This window comes from Etheostoma spectabile, chromosome 19 (assembly GCF_008692095.1).
Source record: "Etheostoma spectabile isolate EspeVRDwgs_2016 chromosome 19, UIUC_Espe_1.0, whole genome shotgun sequence".
In the NCBI taxonomy this organism is placed as follows: domain Eukaryota; kingdom Metazoa; phylum Chordata; class Actinopteri; order Perciformes; family Percidae; genus Etheostoma; species Etheostoma spectabile.
This window is the reverse complement of record NC_045751.1, coordinates 19,162,012-19,180,609: the sequence shown is the minus strand read 5'-3', so window position 1 is coordinate 19,180,609 and position 18,598 is coordinate 19,162,012. Positions and strand designations below refer to the sequence as shown.

The window sequence follows — 18,598 nt, the reverse complement described above, 5'->3', positions numbered from 1 at the left end:
GTCTTTTGAATATTATATTGCATGTTACTAATACAAGTTATTATTTTGCCGTTGTTTAACCCTGTCCATACAATAAATGTTTCACATACATGTGCTTGTTAGACATTAAATTGACATTCTGAATTAATGTAAAGAGAAACTTTATTAAGTGATGCAGTAATTAATGATATACTATGAACAGTCAACACCTTCAGTGGCAACATTACAAGCAATGCATTATACATTATGAGAATATACAGCAGATATTTTAATGCTCACTATGGAATGAACAAATAAGCCTATAAATTTACACTTTTGGCTTTAGTTGCAAAAAAAACGTAAAATTGAACTTTAAAATCAAACAAACAGAACAATGTGACAAAAGAAAGCAGTAATAGTGAATATGTGCCAACTCTTATTTTCTGCGCCACACAGGTATGGAGGTTTGTCTGGGAGCCACACCATCACTGCAGGGTAAGAAGTAAGAGCTCGTCTTCAGGCACTTACGAGTGAGTTTCAGGCACACGAAGCAGAACTCGACCTGACAGCGAGGACAGATTATGTTCTTACAGCCCGTTCTGTCATGCTCCGCTCTCTGACCACAGGTGGGACAGGCCCGGATGGAGGGACATGCGTCAACCCCCTCCACCTGAGGGAGGGTGGTGGTCTTGCAGTTCCTGAGGAGCTCGAGGTCGTGGTTGATGCAGCCATTGTTGTCACAGCGGTCAGAGCGTGGAACTGCACCTTTCCACTCCTTTAAACATTGCCAGCAGAACTCATAAACCTTCCCCTTGTCTGCTGTGCAGATTGTGCACTGCACGCTGAGGTTACTTGGGTCTTCTCTTTCCACATAGGTCTTGCAACCAGGACACTGTTGGAAAGGGATGAGAGAAACAAAGGAAATAATTCAACAATGTTACAAACTATTCCTTTTAATCCTTTTAAGTTATGTGTTATCTACCTAGTTATTGTGATGTAGTAGGCTTACATAGTAAAACATGTGCTGAACTCATGATTGAACCAGTTTCTACTTTCTGTAAGGTGGAGGTAACAGGGACTCTTACTGTTTTGAAGTCACAGTATTCGGTGGCAGCAAGGCGGGCGATTTTCTCTTCAAAGTCCTGCATCTCTTCATTTGTCAGCAGTGCCAGCCTGCGCACCTCTTGGTAAGACCACTCTGCATCACACTTCTGCAGGGTGCCATCCTTTAAGGCAGGGCACCTAAATTTGTGCTGGCCCTGAAATTATTAGGATAGCTTATGTTATATTGCCAGTTGAAGACAGCCTAGAGAGTATGCTTTACACACTTAGAACATAACACTCTCTCCATGTCTTGATTGTTAAGAATGAAACAAAAAAAAGCTTTTACATAAAAGTGATGTAGACTAGGCAGGAGAGGTGCAGTGTGACAGTAGGCCTACTTTAAGGTCAGTGTGCCATTGCTAATTTGAAAGTAAAATGTGTCCAAAATGAAACATGGTAGTTGAAAAGTTGTCAAAAGGGACTATATTTTAATTGGCGGTAGAACGTGGGCCTACCTGATCCAGCAGGCTGCGACACCACCCGGTGAGAGACTCCGGGGTGACGGCATGACCGCAGGACATCTCTGCTCGGAGATTCTTGTCTCCGTCCTCTGGGGCTGAGGTGCACAACAAGAGCAGACGGTTTTAACTGAGCATCACAGTCACTGCACATCCGACATGGACATCTGCTGTTACCAACAATGTGTAATCTAATGAATGCAAATCCTTACTATAGACTTAATTAGGGAAATGTACGCACCTCATTGCAGTATGCTGATTATAAATAACAAATATGATTATTTTGCGCTTACGCAGTGGATCCAGATCATCTGGTCTGTTGACAAACTTCAGAGTCGTGTCATTGCGGTCGTATCTTTTCTCCTCTGTGGTCATTTTGTTGTAGATCAGCTCCTCTTCTTCGTCGACAACTTTCCTCTCAGTACGCACTCTGGGAAATGAGCAGTGAACTGGCTGCCGTGTCACCTTCACTGACACCACCTAGATTTCTTTTATTTTAACTTTCAGTTTCCCCAAGCACTAACAAGAAATCACGTGAATCCAGGGTAGCAGATCTGGATTCCCCGTCTATATTTAGGCTCTGTTAATATTTTTACTTTTTTAAATTTTACTTTTAAGCACATTAATACTGCATACAGCCTTGATTTATGGCCTTATTTGTGATAGGCCTACCTTTTTCTGTTATTGCATTGTTTTGTAGCATATAAAACCCCATCAATTTCGCAATTATAATTATATTATTATTGTTATTGTTATTATTATTAATAATAATAATGTGATTTAGGTTTGTTAATATTGTTTGGACATAATATTGTGTCCAAGCATCTTCTAGGCTACAGGAAGACAAATTAAACAGTAGGCTAGGCCTACTTTAAGGTCAGATGCCACTGCTGGAATATCAGGTGATTTCCAGTTAGCGTCAGCTGATTCATGTGGTTGTTGTTTTAGGCTAGGGCACGTGCAAACATTATGATGCAGACTAGTGGACAATCGCTTCAGCGTTGGTGTCCAAAATGTGAAGTTTTTTAATCCATGGCAGTAATGGATGCGGTCAGGAAGATGTAGTCTCGCATTGCCTATACTGAAAGCTGTCTCCACTGCGCTGTGGACTACTAATAAACAGCTATAAAGGGAATGGGTTGAAAAGGCATGTACCAACACACCTATGTTCGAGTTTTCCAAAAAGCACCTGGCACAGAGTAAATTTAATAACAACATATTAACTTAATAATAACAACTTTAAGACGAAAGTGAAAGCATCCTCAGCCCTTTCTTACGTCAAGTAATTGGCGCCGCCCTAGAAAACCTGTCAGCCTCACAGCCGAAAGCAGCAGCAGTATCAACTCGCACCCAGACAGCACAAACATGGGGAAGATCTACCAGGTCGTTGTGCACGGACTGAGGGGGGAGAAGATGATGATCGACCTGTGCAACACAGATGAGCAGTTCAAGAGCATGACGGTGCTGCAGCTGAAGAAGAAGATAGCGGAGAAGCTTCCCGAGAGCGCAGGTAGGACAGAGCCATTACTCAACTTGCAGCTATTTATAGCCGACGAAGGAGCTGACTATTAGAAACTTTGGATTGTTGTTTTCGTGTTGTGTATTTGTCAGCTGAATATTCATCGTATTATTTTGAACTTTATCCTTGAAAGCAGATTTGATAGTTTGCAGTGGGGGAAGTCCCAAGATTGTTTTAAAATATAGTAATAACAGATCTATTAAAAGCAAGCTTAACCTACACAGCCTGAATTTAACATTTTAACTAGGCTAAATTAAAGATTCAATGAGGATTGACAGTAAAATGTAGGCTTAAATAGCCTATCAAAAGTAAAACTTACTATCTATTAGCAACTGATGCTGCATAGCGTAATTGATTGATCAGGCATAATTTGAATGTCAAATGCCTAGGTAAGGACTACTAGCCAGTCATATGTCAAATAATGTAATATGTGTGTGTGTGTGTGTGTGTGTGTGTGTGTGTGTGTGTGGGTGTGGGTGTAGGAGAAGAGGCTCTCCGGCTGATCTTCACAGACAAGATGCTGGATGGAGACTCCGAGCTGCTGAGTGGATTTGGAATCCAGCACCTGTCTGTGATCCAAATGGTGGTGAGGGTTCCTGGAGGGTGGACCGCTTGACAGAGATGACCATCTCCTGCTGCTGCTGTTTACACATTTTAAAGCTTTATTGTAAATGGCTGTTTTGTGCAATAATCATTTGGTATTCCCATGTTTAAGCTGTTGCTGTTAATACTACAAATAAAGTTATGCCTAATGCCTTGGATTTGCTTCATTATTTAGTGTGAAGATAACTAAAGCCTACACTGGGTCCCTGTAAGGGCTCTGTCAGTCTACAACCAAATACTGAAATGATCCCTTGTGTAAAATCATTTCTTTACCCTGTCTAATCAGTTTGATTTTAACTCAAATTAGGTTGAATAATATTACATTAGCCAATGCTCCAAATCTTTCCTTATGGATAAATTAATTACACATACAAATACACCGTAGATGTAGTGTGCTTATAGGGATTTAGTAATATGCAAAAAGCTCTTAAGCTATGGATATGAAACTGAATATGGTATATGTTTTCATAACATAAATCATCCACAAAGAGAACATTTCTCACTCTATAAAATACATTTGCATGCTGCATTTACGTCCTTTTAAGCAGAGAGAGAAGAAGCTTTTTGGAAGCTTGCGATTTATTTTACAATCAGTACAGCAGTCCATGGTACAAAGCCATTTGTGCAGTTTAATTTCCTTGTCAGTCGTCTTAGCCACCTCTTAATGATTAAATGTCCGACACACCCTGAATGCAGCAATGCTGCATTTTTGTGACAAGTGAAAGAGAAAGTAGAGAGGGTTGTGTTTACAGGAGCTAGAGACGCTGTTCGTGTGCGTCGAGAACAACTTCTGCGGGAATGTCTTGAAAGTGAGATTCTTACAACTGAAGGTAGGCTCATGGTTTCTGCATTTATTCGTTTCCAAAAAAGTGCGATTGATTGATTGTCAACAACTGATTGTCAACTCATTTGCAGCTGAAAGTATAGAAGTGGACTCATACAATCGTCAAAAGATGAATTACTTGCCAAATGGTGTTCAATTATGGTACAAAAAGATGCCATCTCCAGGTAAGAGATACGCGCTCTATGGCTTGTTTATAATCCACAGTTATGGTACAGTATGTAATTTACATGTATTATTACCAATCTCCTGCCAGCAGCCATTAGGTACCATGGCTTATCAAACCAAGGAGCAACATGTTACCTAAACAGTGTGCTGCAGGTGCTTTTCATGACCGAAGACTTCACAGAGGCTGTGGAAAGGTTTGTTACAAAGTCCAACTTCATGACATATAATGCATTAAAAATATATATTGAGCTTACACTGCACTTTTGTATTTCTCATATTCTCTATGTCTTAACTTGTGTAGGCACACCTGTGAAAATCCTGGCACTGAGTGTATCGATCCTCATCTTACATCCTTGTTTAAAGACTTAAAAGAACAAATGGCATACACCTATAAAATCACACAGAAGCTGGGCATCAACAATGGTAGGCTACAGAATGTGTTAACACAAAGACATACACAAACTATTTTGAAAATGCATGGTGTAGTATCTGAAAATGATACATGCATCCTGTGAACTAAAAGTATTAACATACAGTCGTTTAGGCTTCACTCATAGAGAAGTTATTATATTAATGTTGAGTTGACCAATAGTCAATATGATAACGGTGCCGCTTACTTTGTTGGAGAAATACACATTGATTTCTCCCCCCCAGTGTATGAACAGCGTGATGCTGCTGAGTACTATGAGAAGATTTTAGGTCTGACCAGTCCTGACGCATCAGAGGTAAAGAAGACATTGTCAATATCCAAGAGATTGGCTTTGTTAAATAACTAATACTTGGTTACCAGTCTCTGTATTTCTGTGCTTTCAGATCTTTCACGGACTTTTGACAAACAAGACCATATGTTCTTCATGTTGTACTGAGACGGACACAGATGGGGCATTTTGGCATCTTTCTCTTGCATTGGTGGATTACAGTGAACACTACAGTGTAGTAAGAAACCGTTTTTCTGTTGCCAGGAGATATCTAGTAAACTAAATATATTTACACACTATCAGTTGAGTGAAACGCCATTATCAAGAATACTTGTGATATATCAAAAACTCCTTGAGAAGACATTTATGAACACTTTACTGTAGACGAAAATAACATGAGTGCTTTTTATCAGGTCAGTGGCATTGAGGAGTATTTCAGAGCATCAGATTTTAGCGGGGAAAACCAGATGTACTGTGACAAGTGTGATGCCAAATCTGATGCAACTACTGTGAGTAATATGAAAACATGTTGCTGATTGTCTGCTCTGTAATTGTGTAGTGACAGTATAAGGAGTTTACATTATGAGCAGTGGTGAGGTCTAATGTGTTGTAGTGGGTGTACTGTACTGTATATTTACTGTATATTGGCCAGAATCTACCTTTTTTTTTGGAGGTGGGAGGGTTGTGACCCAAGTATCCCCACACTATGGGGTCTGGGTGTCCTCCCCCAGGGATGTTTTGACACACTTTTATGCACCAATTTATGGTGAAAATACTTATTTTATAACTTTATTTATCCTATGTGTAGATTAAAACAGAAGACATTTCAAAATATATCAAAATTATAATGGAATGTATGTTGTTGCGTGTCATTGGGCATTTTTAATCGGGTATATGGAAATCCTGGAGCTTTATTAGTGAGTGGACTGTCTATATCTGCGTATCAAGTAGACCACACCACTGGTTATAAGGGTATTGTTCCACCATGATAATATGTGATAACATGTGAGGGACCTCTGTGTGTTTCATTCAGAAATGTGTAATAAAGCGTCATCCAGAGGTTTTGATGCTGCTGCTGAAGAGGTTTGAGTTTGACTACCGTTGCATGACATACGTCAAAATCAACCGCACTGTGGATGTCCCCCACACTCTACAGATACCAGAGGTACCGTAGCTTTTATTTGTCTTTCATGACACATTTTATTTTCATTCCTGATCACAATGTCTGTGTGTGATGTTTTCCTCTGGTGATCAGAATCAGGCATATGAACTTTATGCAGTCGTGGAGCATTTTGGAGATCTCAGAAGAGGACATTACACTGCAACCATCAAGTCCCAGGAGGATGGTAGATGGTATGACTTCAACGATGCTACAGTCACATTGGTAAGACTGATCACTTTAACTTCAGTGTTGTACACATTGCAGTGCAAACAACTGATTCATCACTCATTTGTGTTGGTTTTTCTTTTCACCAACAGCTTGATAACCAGCCATTCCAGCTGCATGACTTTGAGAAGTAAGTTTAAGTCCTTCTTTTCATCCCCACCATACATGTTTTGAGATTATTTTTAAATAGAGTTTTGCATGTTTAAAATACTATATTACATCATGCTGTTATCACAACTGCAGATTGTTTCTCTTACCTATTCCCCAACCCAATCTCTTACCTCACCACCTTCACTGATTGGTGAGAAATTAATAAAATACATATACTATATGTGTATCACAGTCCCAATATCTATGGATGTATCCACATAGACTCATACATGCATACAGATTTGCATGCATCAAAGCACCCTTCTTTGTATTTACATTGTCTGCTAAAAATAATACCTTAAAATAATCATGATACAGCATGCACAACAGAAAGCCCCTGTATAAAACACAAGATAAAACTTTGTCTGTATTTGAAAATGACTAAGCCTGCTTTCTTTAGCACATTCACCAGATCCAGCAGCGCTTATCTTCTTTTTTACAGGAAAAAGAAAGGTAAGATGGCAAACATGTTCATTATTCATACTGATGTACAGTCTTCAAATTGTTTGGTACTTTGCCTGAATTTATTTTATCCCTATTTCCCAGTGCATCCTCCTGATACTTGTTCCCAGGACATCAGAGAAGAGCGTACTCCTGGAGTACCTACCAGTGATACCTATGATCATGGTCAAGATGCTGCAGAGAGAGAGGAATATGAGAAGGCGGTTAATAACACAACAGTTGTCATCAACCAAAATGAAGAAACTGAAAATAATAACTTAGTCAGTGTTCTAGAAAGGTCTAGAGAATCGGGGGTATCATCTGACCTCTATGTAGAGAATCAAGAAGTTTGTAATGAGGAAAGGCATGACTTGAGTTATCGTCTTCAAGGTGCTCATGCAGACAGACCAAAAGAGGGGAAGACAGTGATGGATGATGAGGACATTAAAGGAAATGCAGAAGCTAAAGTCAACGCAGTAAAGAGTAAAAGTCAACTTGAAGAGAGGGTTGCTGGTCAGGAGCAAGACAGTGGAAGACGAGATGATGTTAGACATAGGAGACCACATGAGCGTCTGGAGGGTGACGACATACCCAACACGTCATGTAACCATCAGAAGTACAAACAGGAAGTCAGCAATATGCATGAGAGCCATGGATATCCTCACCAAGTTTGTGTTGACATGCAGAGAGATGAAGAAAGTATGGTGATTGATGTAAATACAGACAGGGGTGAAAAGATGGAAGGTGAACAGACAGAAAGGAGAGAGATAGATTCAAGAAAATGCATTGACAAGGATACAGAGCATCAGGTCAATGAAGGATTAGATGACGTAAAACAGAACATGTTTGAAGATCAGGAGGCTACACAGGAAGTTAGGCAGGATTATAACCTCAAACCTGTTAGTTTGGTCAAACAGGGAGATAATGACAAGATGGAAATAAATGTAATGGTCGACAGGGAAAGACAAACTGGAGCTGATGAAACCGGGATGGTATCAGGAAGCGCAAGGCTCATGACAAAATATGACCTCTGCTATGGTGATAGTAAAGAGAACATGGCTCACAATGATCACATGCTTATTGATCATAAAGATGCAGAAAGGAAAGGAACATCAGAGAGAATACAACACTTTTGTCAGGATGTAGTGGATCAAAACAATGATGGTAGACGGAACAGATCAGAGTGTGTTAAACATACAACACCAAATGATGTTGGTGCAGCGGAACAGCAGGAAAAGAAAAGAGATAATGGAGAGGACTCTTCTCTTAGAAAACCAGAACTGGTAGCAAGCAGCAGACAGGGGGATGCTCAACCAAAAGCTAGAACTGGTTATAATGAAGGAGCAATTCAAGCTAGATGTGGTTCAAAGAAATCAAAAACATATGAGTTGAAGATAATTGAGGAAGAAGTTAAGGATGGTGTACAAAGCGTTACGATTAAGAACAGGAGAATAAAAACTTTAGCTGGGACTTCACAAGATGGCATGAAGAGTTGTGCAGAATATAATGACGGAAATGCCAGAAGCAAATCTGATACAAAAACAGATGCAAATGTCACGTTGTCAGAAGGTGTTCACATTTTAGAACTAAATGACTCACCTGCACTAAAGCCACTGACACGCAGAAAAAAAGGACTGTCTGATGCAGAAGTTCAAGCTGGAATAAAACATGCAACAAAAAAAAGAGGTGAGAAGAAAAGACAATCTCGTCTTCGCAGTTCTCTTTTCAAGCTAATCAGAAAGGAAAAAAAGAAACGCCCCAAAACTACTGGATGTTTTTGTATTTTTGGTAAAAAACAGAAAAATGGAGACCAGAGTTCAGAGTCAGATTAAGACAAAATACAAACTTTGTCCAGGATAACACAAAGTGTTATTTTAGAAGACTGCCTGTTTGATTGTTTGATGATTGTGGTGATCAACAAGTAACAAGTTGGTTATTGAAGTCAATGAAAAATAGGATCATATTTATGTTGCGTTAATTTGAAATCACTTCACAGACTGAATGATCAGACATTTCTTTGTCTATTGTTGCTCTTTTCACGTTGTATAAATTTACAATTTATATAGTTGAAGAAATGTATTGACCTATTGCATTTACCCTTATTTATTTTTGTTAAATTGTTCAGAAATATGTAAATAGATTGCACTGAATGTATAATATCTAAATGATTTTAGACAAGATACTATGGGAGGAAATAAAATTCAAATGTAAATCTTTGTTTGACTTTATGTCTTGTTGTGTTCTACTATTAAGTAGCTTATATTATTTTAGTAATTAGGCCTATTGTACATTACACTAACAAACTGTTGCTGCAGTGCCCGCGTACTACTGTCATGGATGCTTTAAAGTTTATGTGTTTTACTTTGAATCAAACAATTGTGGTCATTTGTTTCAGTCCTATGACAAAAATGAATAAATGTGTAAGTAAAATAAAAAAAGAGTAAATGAAAAACATGCTTGGACATCCTCTGTTTTTCTGTAAAGTCACAGGGTATGATTGCAGGTGAGACTGCTACCATTGTTCCATTGGTTATTATAACGTAAAAGCGTCAGAGAAGTCAAGTTTCATGTTTCAGAAATCACAAAAAAAAATATTTCCAAAAAAGGAACTTCAGAGAAGACAAGAACAAAGGGATCTCTTTTATGGACGGACATGCAAAAAATGTGTTTGCTGCACAGACCAACAAATGAATAGTAACTTTACAAGAAAGAAGTCTGATAAATATGCAATTAGTTACAGTGGATAATACTGTACATCAATAATGTCTCATTTTATGAACAGGTGAATGTTAGTTGTCTCAACAACATTGTTGCTTTAGGGAGCACAGTCTTGTTTTACCATGCCAATCTGTGAGACTGCTCATGATTTTTAGTCATACTTCATCTCACTAATAACTTGTTAATCATGTTTTAACTGACCTGAGTTAGTATCATGCATACTTTGAAAGAACATTAGTACCAGGAAATATATCTCTGAGATATAAATCCTTCTTACTCAGATACCTGTGAGTCAGAGAATATCTGAAAGGTTGATGCCCTGCCAGAAATCAATCAACACTTACAGACTGTGTTTTGTAACTCTGAGATTTGATTTTTACTTTCTGTCTGTTGCCCATTTACAGGAATTCATGTGACATCTGGACAGATAGGTTTGATTTTCCCTCTAGTTGCATCTCATTCATGTCCTGTTAAGAAGCGAGAGAAGAAAGAGAAGAAGGTTTTTGGAAGCTGGCGATTTATTTTACAACCAGATCAGCAATGCTGCATTTTTGTGACAAGTGAAAGAGAAAGTAGAGAGGGTTGTGTTTAAAGGAGCTAGAGACACTGTTCGTGTGCGTCGACAATAAACAGCGAGAACAACTTCTGCAGGAATGTCTTGAAAGTGAGATTATTACAACTGAAGGTAGGCTCATATGGTTTCTGCATTTATTTGTTTACAAAACAAGTGCGATTGATTGATTGTCAACAACTCATTGTCAGCTCATTTGCAGCTGAAAGTGTAGAAGTGGTCTCATACAATCGTCAAAAGATGAATTACTTGCCAAATGGTGTTCAATTATGGTACAAAAAGATGCCATCTCCAGGTAAGATATACGCGCTCTACGGCTTGTTTATAATCCACAGTAATGATATGTATTTTACATGCATTATTACCAATCTCCTGCCAGCAGCCAGTAGGTACCATGGCTTATCAAACCAAGGAGCAACAGATTACCTAAACAGTGTGCTGCAGGTGCTTTTCATGACCGAAGACTTCACAGAGGCTGTGGAAAGGTTTGATACAAAGTCCAACTTCATGACATATAATGCATTAAAAATATATATTGATCTTACACTGCACTTTTGTATTTCTCATATTCACTATGTCTTAACTTGTGTAGGCACACCTGTGAAAATCCTGGCACTGAGTGTATCGATCCTCATCTTACATCATTGTTTAAAGACTTAAAAGAACAAAAGGCATACACCTATAAAATCACACAGAAGCTGGGCGTCAACAATGGTAGGTGCAGTATGTGTTAACCAGGGTGACCAAACGTCCTCTTTTGCTTGGACATCCGGGGGAGGGTGTGTGTGTGTGTTCATGTTTATAAATTCATGAAAATGTCAGGTTTTCACTGTTTTTCATCGGACCATTAATTAAGCGTGTACTTAAATTTACTGGCGCTTTGCAAACAATACTACAGTACTTTTTTTGGGTGACGTAATCCCCGAGAGGCTGCCTTACATATATTATATTTTATTATATATTATGCTAGCACTACACTCTAATAAAAGTGCTGTAGATCTCAAAGCTCACATGGACACCGAAAAACCGTATTATCTTATTACATTGTATGACATTACATTATCTTATTTCATTGTATGACATTACATTATCTTATTACATTGTATGACATTATATTATCTTATTACATTGTATGACATTACATTATCGTGTTACATTGAAAAGGTTTTAAGAGATATTTAGTTGAAGCTGGATTTTGAATACTGACACTGAATAGTTCATATTCATAATTTCATATTTATTTATTTAATTGAAAACAGAGCTATTATTTTGTTTTAAGTTGTTACAGATTTTATTTTATTACTTAAGGTATTTTTGTACCATTGAGGAATAATAAAGCATGTTCATTAATCTCTGAGAAGCCTTTCTGAATTTGTGTCTCAAGGCCGGCCGAGTGTCCTCCTTTTTGGAACTAAAAATATGGTCACCCTAGTGTTAACACAAAAACACAACCAAACTACTATTTTGAAAATGTGACCTGTTTACATTAACTTAAGCATGGCGTAGTATCTGAAAATAATATATGCATAATTTGAACTAAAAGTAATAACATACAGTCATTTAGGCCTCACTCATAGAGAATATATATTTAATAATTCTGAGTTATTATCTTATTTTGTTGGATTGATACATTGATTTCTCCCCCCCAGTGTATGAACAGCGTGATGCTGCTGAGTACTATGAGAAGATTTTAGGTCGGACCAGTCCTGACGCATCAGAGGTAAAGAAGACATTATCAATATTCAAGAGATTGGCTTTGTTAAATAACAAATACTTGGTTACCAGTCTCTGTATTTCTGTACTTTCAGATCTTTCACGGCCTTTTGACACACAAGACCATATGTTCTTCATGTTGTACTGAGACTGACAGAGATGGGGCATTTTGGCATCTTTCTCTTGCATTGGTGGATTACAGTGAACACTACAGTGTAGTAAGAAACCGTTTTTCTGTTGCCAGGAAATATCTAGTAAACTAAATATATTTACAAAGTAATATCTTGGTCATAGATCTCATCAGTTGAGTGAAACGCCATTATCAGGAATACTTGTGATATATCAAAATGACCTTGAGAAGACATTTATGAACACTTTACTTTAGACAAAAATGACATGAGTGCTTTTTATCAGGTCAGTGGCATTGAGGAGTATTTCAGACCATCAGATTTTAGCGGGGAAAACCAGATGTACTGTGACGAGTGTGGTGCCAAATCTGATGCAACTATTGTGAGTAATAAGTAAACATGTTGCTGATTTGTGTCCTCTGTACTTGTGTAGTGACAGTATACAGTGGTGTGAAAAAGTGTTTGCCCCCTTCCTCATTTCCTGTTCCTTTGCATGTTTGTCACACTTAAGTGTTTCGGAACATCAAACCAATTTAAACAATAGTCAAGGACAACACAAGTAAACACAAAATGCTATTTGTAAATGAAGGTGTTTATTATTAAAGCTGAAAAAAAATCCAAACCATCATGGCCCTGTGTGAAAAAGTGATTGCCCCCTAAACCTAATAACTGGTTGGGCCACCCTTAGCAGCAACAACTGCAACCAAGCGTTTGTGATAACGTGCAATGAGGCTTTTACAGCGTCCTGGAGGAATTTTGGCCCACTCATCTTTGCAGAATTGTCCTAATTCAGTTACATTAGAGGGTTTTCGAGCATGGACGGCCTTTTTAAGGTCATACCACAACATCTCAATAGGATTCCGGTCAGGACTTTGGCTACGCCACTCCAAAGTCTTCATTTTGTTTTTCTTCAGCCATTTGGTGGTGGACTTGCTGGTGTGTTTAGGATCATTGTCCTGCTGCAGAACCCAAGTTCGTTTCAGCTTGAGTACACAAACAGATGGTCGGACATTCTCCTTCAGGATCTCTTGGTAGACAGCAGAATTCATAGTTCCTTTTATCACGGCAAGTCTTCCAGGTTCTGAAGCAGCAAAACAGCCCCAGACCATCACACTACCACCACCATATTTTACTGTTGGTATAATGTTCTTTTTATGAAATGCAGTGTTCCTTCTACGCCAGATATACTTGGACACACACCTTCCAAAGAGTTCCACTTTTGTCTCATCGGTCCACAGAATGTTGTCCCAAAAGTCTTGGGGATCATCAAGATGTGTTGTGGAGAAATTGAGACGAGCTTTGATGTTCTTTTTGCTCAGCAGTGGTTTTCTCCTTGGAACTCTGCCATGCAGGCCATTTTTGCCCAGTCTTTTCCTGATGGTGGAGGCATGAACGCTGACCTTAACTGAGGCAAGTGAGGCCTGCAGTTCTTTGGACGTTGTTGTGGGGTCTTTTGTGACCTCTTGGATGAGTCGTCGCTGCACTCTTGGGGTAATTTTGGGCGGCCGGCTACTCCTGGGAAGGTTCACCACTGTTCCATGTCTTCGCCATTTGTGGATAATGGCTCTCGCTGTGGTTCGCTGGATTCCCAAAGCTTTGGAAATGGCTTTATAACCCTTTCCAGACTGATAGAGCTCAATTACTTTCTTTCTCAATTGTTCCTGAATTTCTTTGGGTCTCAGCATGATGTGTAGCTTTAAGGCTCTTCTGGTGGACCTTACTGTGTCAAGCAGCTCCTATTTAAGTGATGCCTTGATTGTGAACAGGTGTGGCAATAATCAGGCCTGGGTGTGGCTAGAGAAATTGACTCAGGTGTGGACAACCACAGTTAACGTATGTTTAACAGGGGGGCAATCACTTTTTCACACAGGGCCATGATGGTTTGGATTTTTTTTTCACCTTTGATAATAAACACCTTCATTTACAAATTGCATTTTGTGTTTACTTGTGTTGTCCTTGACTATTGTTTAAATTGGTTTGATGTTCCGAAACACTTAAGTGTGACAAACATGCAAAGGAACAGGAAATGAGGAAGGGGGCAAACACTTTTTCACACCACTGTAAGGAGTTCACGTTATGAGCAGTGGTGAGGTCTAATGTATTGTAGTGGGTATTCTGTACTGTTTATTTACTGTACATTGGCCAGAATCTACCTTTTTTTTGGAGGTGGGGGGGTTGTGACCTGGGTGACCCCACACTATGGGGTCTGGGTGTCATCCCCCAGGGATGTTTTGACACACTTTTATGCACCAATTTATGGTGAAAATACTTATTTTATAACTTTATTTATCCTATATGTAGATTTAAAAACAGAAGACATTTAAAAATATATCAAAATTATAATAGAAAGTATGTTGTTGCGTGTCATTGGGCATTTTTAATTAGGTAAATGGAGATCCTGGAGCTTACTTATTGAGTATACTGTCTATATCTGCATATCACGTAGACTTCATCACTGGTTATAAGGGCATTGTTCCACCATGATAATGCATGTGAGTGACCTCTGTGTGTTTCATTCAGAAATGTGTAATAAAGCGTCATCCAGAGGTTTTGATGCTGCTGCTGAAGAGGTTTGAGTTTGACTACCGTTGCATGACATACGTCAAAATCAACCGCACTGTGGATGTTCCCCACACCCTACAGATACCAGAGGTACCGTAGCTTTTATTTGTCTTTTGTGACACATTTTATTTTCATTCCTGATCACATTGTCTGTCATGTTTTCCTCTGGTGATCAGAATCAGGCATATGAACTTTATGCAGTCGTGGAGCATTTTGGAGATCTCAGAAGTGGACATTACACTGCAACAATCAAGTCCCATGGTAGATGGTATAACTTCAACGATGCTACAGTCACATTGGTAAGACTGATCACTTTAACTTCAGTGTTGTACATATTACAGTGCAAACAACTGATTCATCAAGTTATTTGTGTTGGTTTTTCTTTTCACCAACAGCTTGATAACCAGCCGTTCCAGCTGCATGACTTTGAGAAGTAAGTTTAAGTTTTTATTTTCATCCCCACCATACATGTCTTGAGATTACTTTTAAATTGAGTTAATAAAACAAATAGGCATGTTTAAAATACTATATTACATCATGCTGTTATCACAACTGCAGATTGTTTCTCTTACGTATTCCCCAACCCAATCTCTTACCCCACCACCTTCACTGATAGGTGAGAAATCAATAAAATACATATACTATATGTGTATCTCATAGTCCCAATATTTATGGATGTATCCACATAGACTCATACATGCATACAGATGTGCATGCATCACAGCACCCTTCTTTGTATTTACATTGTCTGCTAAAAAATAATACCTTAAAATAATCATTACACAGCATGCACAACAGAAAGCCCCTGTATAAAACACAAGATAAAACTTTGTATTTGAAAATGACTAAGCCTGCTTTCTTTTGCACATTCACCAGATCCAGCAGCGCTTATCTTCTTTTTTACAGGAAAAAGAAAGGTAAGATGGCAAACATGTTCATTATTCATACTGATGTGCAGTATTCAAATTGTTTGGCACTTTGCCTGAATTTATTTTATTCCTATTTCCCAGTGCATCCTCCTGATACTTGTTCCCAGGACATCAGAGAGGAGCGTACTCCTGGAGTACCTACCAGTGATACCTATGATCATGGTCAAGATGCTGCAGAGAGAGAGGAATATGAGAAGGCAGCAGAGGCGGATAATAACACAACAGTTGTCATCAACCAAAATGAAGGAACTGAAAATAAAGACTTGGTCAGTTTTCTAAAGAGGTCTAGAGAATCGGGGGTATCATCTGACCTCTATGTAGAGAATCAGGAAGTCTGTAATGAGGAAAGGAATGACTTGAGTCATCGTCTTCAAGGTGCTCATGCAGACAGACCAAGAGATGAGGGGAAGACAGTGATGAATGATGAGGACATTACAGGAAATGCAGAAGCTAAAGACAGCGCAGTAAAGAGTAAAAGTCAACTTGAAGAGAGGGTTGCCGATCAGGAACATGACAGTGGAAGACGAGATGATGTTAGACATAGGAGACCACTTGAGTCTCTGGAGGGTGACGACATACCCAACACGTCATGTAACCATCAGAAGTATAAACAGGAAGTCAGCAATATGCATGAGAGACGTGAATATCCTCACCAAGTTTGGGTTGACATGCAGAGAGATGAAGAAAGTATGATGATTGATGTAAATAGAGACAGGGGTGAAAAGATGGAAGGTGAACAGACAGAAAGGAGAAAGATGGATTCAACAAAATGCATCGACAAAGATACAGAGCATCAGGTCAATGAAGGATTAGATGATGTAAGACAGAACATGTATGAAGATCAGGAGGGTACACAGGAAGTTGGACAGGATTATAACCTCAAACCTGTTAGTTTGGACAAACAAGGAGATAATGACAAGATGGAAATAAATGTAAGGGTTGACAGGGAAAGGCAAACTGGAGCTGATGAAACTGTGATGGTATCAGGAAGCACAAGGCTCATGACAAAATATGACCTCAGCTATGGTGATCACATGTTTTTTGATCGTAAACAGGCAGAAAGGAAAGGAACATCAGAGAGACTACAACACTGTTGTCAGGATGTAGTGGATCAAAACAATGATGGTAGACGGAACAGATCAGAGTGTGTTAAACATACAACACCAAATGATGTTGGTGCAGCGGAACAGCAGGAAAAGAAAAGAGATAATGGAGAGGACTCTTCTCTTAGACAACCAGAACTGGTAGCAAGCAGCAGACAGGGGGATGCTCAACCAAAAGCTAGAACTGGTTATGATGAAGGAGCAATTCAAGCTAGATGTGGTTCAGAGCAATCAAAAACATATGAGTTGAAGATAATTGAGGAAGAAGTTAAGGATGGTGTACAAAGAAGCTGTGAGATTCAGACCATGAGAATAAAAACCTTAGCTGGGACCTCACAAGGTGGCATGAAGAGTTGTGTAGAATATAATGACGGAAATGTCAAAAGAAAATCTGATACAAAAATAGATGCAGACATCACTTTGTCAGAGGGTTTTCACAATTTAGATCTAAATGACTCACCTGCACTAAAGCCACTGAAACACAGAAAAAAAGGACTGTCTGATGCAGAAGTTCAAGCTGAAATAAAACATGCAACGAAAAAAAGAGGTAAAAAGAAAAGAAAATCTCATCTTCACATTTTTCCTCTCAAGCTCAGCAGAAAGGAAAAAAAGAAACGACCAGAAACTACTGGAACGTTTTGTATTTTTGGTAAAAAACAGAAAAATGGAGACCAGAGTTCAGAGTCAGATTAAGACAAAATGCAAACTTTGTAAAGGATAACAAAATTTGTTATTTTAAAAGACTGCCTGTTTGATTGTTTGATGATTGTGGTGATTAACAAGGAACAAGTTGGTTATTGAAGTCAATGAAAAACGAGATCATATTTATGTTACGTTGATTTGAAATCACTGTGAAGTGATTTAATGATCAGACATTTCTTTGTCTATTGTTGCTCTTCTCACGTTGTACAAATTTACAATTTATACAGTTGAAGAAATGTATTGACCTAATACATTTACCCTTATTTCTTTTTGTTAAATTGTTCAGAAATATGTAAATAGATTGCACTGAATGTATAATAACTAATAAGATTTTAGACAATATATTATGGGAGGAAATAAAATTCAAATCTAAACCTTTTTTTGACTTTATGACTTACTGTGTTCTCTTGTTCTACTGTTAAGTAGCCTGTATTATTTTAGTAATTAGGCCTATTGTACATTACACTAACAAACTATTGCTGCAGTGCCCACGTTCTAATGCCATGGATGCTTTAAATTTTATGTCTATCACTTTGAGCTAAACAGTTGTGGTCATTTTGTCCTATGACTACAAAAAAAAAAAAAAATGTTTATGTAAAATAAAAAAAGAGTAAATGAAATACATGCTTGGACACCCTCTTTTTTTCTGTAAAGTCACAGGGTATGATTTCAGGTGAGAATTATACTGTTGTTCCATTGGTTATTATAAAGTAAAAGAGTCAGAGAAGTTTCATGTTTCCGAAATCACAAAAGATAAAATATTTCCAAAAAAAGAAATAAACTTCGGAGAGGACAACAGCAAAGGGATCTCTTTTATGGACAGACATGCAACAAATGTGTTTACA

The 18,598-nt window shown here is 38.4% G+C and overlaps 4 protein-coding genes across 4 annotated transcripts; 3 read left to right on the top strand and 1 right to left on the bottom strand.

Annotated features, from left to right (window-relative positions):
• Positions 1–126: 126 nt before the first annotated feature.
• Positions 127–2,074, bottom strand: LOC116707373 (probable E3 ubiquitin-protein ligase ARI5). Its single transcript, XM_032544690.1, has 4 exons — positions 1,814–2,074; positions 1,518–1,618; positions 1,044–1,217; positions 127–850 (listed from the first exon to the last, which is right to left on the bottom strand). Exons 1-4 carry the CDS (start codon positions 1,893–1,895, stop codon positions 395–397), a joined length of 813 nt encoding a protein of 270 aa, XP_032400581.1. The 5' UTR covers positions 1,896–2,074; the 3' UTR covers positions 127–394.
• Positions 2,075–4,392: 2,318 nt separating this feature from the next.
• LOC116707282 (uncharacterized) lies at positions 4,393–17,899 on the top strand. Its single transcript, XM_032544575.1, has 12 exons — positions 4,393–4,472; positions 4,558–4,650; positions 4,740–4,845; positions 4,953–5,074; positions 5,306–5,376; positions 5,465–5,587; positions 5,763–5,858; positions 6,383–6,514; positions 6,605–6,733; positions 6,829–6,866; positions 7,299–7,339; positions 16,030–17,899. Exons 2-12 carry the CDS (start codon positions 4,596–4,598, stop codon positions 17,742–17,744), a joined length of 2,628 nt encoding a protein of 875 aa, XP_032400466.1. The 5' UTR covers positions 4,393–4,472; positions 4,558–4,595; the 3' UTR covers positions 17,745–17,899.
• On the top strand, positions 7,391–9,732 carry LOC116707285 (uncharacterized). The gene is made up of 2 exons (XM_032544583.1): positions 7,391–7,845; positions 8,209–9,732. The coding sequence occupies exons 1-2, from the start codon at positions 7,756–7,758 to the stop codon at positions 9,157–9,159; spliced, it is 1,041 nt and encodes a 346-aa protein (XP_032400474.1). The 5' UTR covers positions 7,391–7,755; the 3' UTR covers positions 9,160–9,732.
• Positions 10,432–12,719, top strand: LOC116707286 (ubiquitin carboxyl-terminal hydrolase 21). The gene is made up of 5 exons (XM_032544584.1): positions 10,432–10,730; positions 10,819–11,101; positions 11,209–11,330; positions 12,266–12,336; positions 12,425–12,719. The coding sequence occupies exons 2-5, from the start codon at positions 10,857–10,859 to the stop codon at positions 12,590–12,592; spliced, it is 606 nt and encodes a 201-aa protein (XP_032400475.1). The 5' UTR covers positions 10,432–10,730; positions 10,819–10,856; the 3' UTR covers positions 12,593–12,719.
• Positions 17,900–18,598: the final 699 nt, after the last annotated feature.

Bases quoted from the DNA above. Each gene is read 5' to 3' on its own strand.
- LOC116707373 (XM_032544690.1), bottom strand. From the start codon at position 1,895: ATGACCACAGAGGAGAAAAGATACGACCGCAATGACACGACTCTGAAG. The intron at 1,619-1,813 runs GTAAGCGCAAAA...TGTGCACCTCAG, and splicing joins AGATGATCTGGATCCACTGC to CCCCAGAGGACGGAGACAAG. The intron at 1,218-1,517 runs GTAGGCCCACGT...TAATAATTTCAG, and splicing joins GTCGCAGCCTGCTGGATCAG to GGCCAGCACAAATTTAGGTG.
- LOC116707282 (XM_032544575.1), top strand. From the start codon at position 4,596: ATGAATTACTTGCCAAATGGTGTTCAATTATGGTACAAAAAGATGCCA. The intron at 5,859-6,382 runs GTGAGTAATATG...TGTTTCATTCAG, and splicing joins CCAAATCTGATGCAACTACT to AAATGTGTAATAAAGCGTCA. The intron at 6,867-7,298 runs GTAAGTTTAAGT...CACATTCACCAG, and splicing joins CAGCTGCATGACTTTGAGAA to ATCCAGCAGCGCTTATCTTC.
- LOC116707285 (XM_032544583.1), top strand. From the start codon at position 7,756: ATGGATGATGAGGACATTAAAGGAAATGCAGAAGCTAAAGTCAACGCA. The intron at 7,846-8,208 runs GAGCAAGACAGT...GAAGTTAGGCAG, and splicing joins AAGAGAGGGTTGCTGGTCAG to GATTATAACCTCAAACCTGT.
- LOC116707286 (XM_032544584.1), top strand. From the start codon at position 10,857: ATGAATTACTTGCCAAATGGTGTTCAATTATGGTACAAAAAGATGCCA. The intron at 11,102-11,208 runs GTTTGATACAAA...TAACTTGTGTAG, and splicing joins TTCACAGAGGCTGTGGAAAG to GCACACCTGTGAAAATCCTG. The intron at 11,331-12,265 runs GTAGGTGCAGTA...TCTCCCCCCCAG, and splicing joins GAAGCTGGGCGTCAACAATG to TGTATGAACAGCGTGATGCT.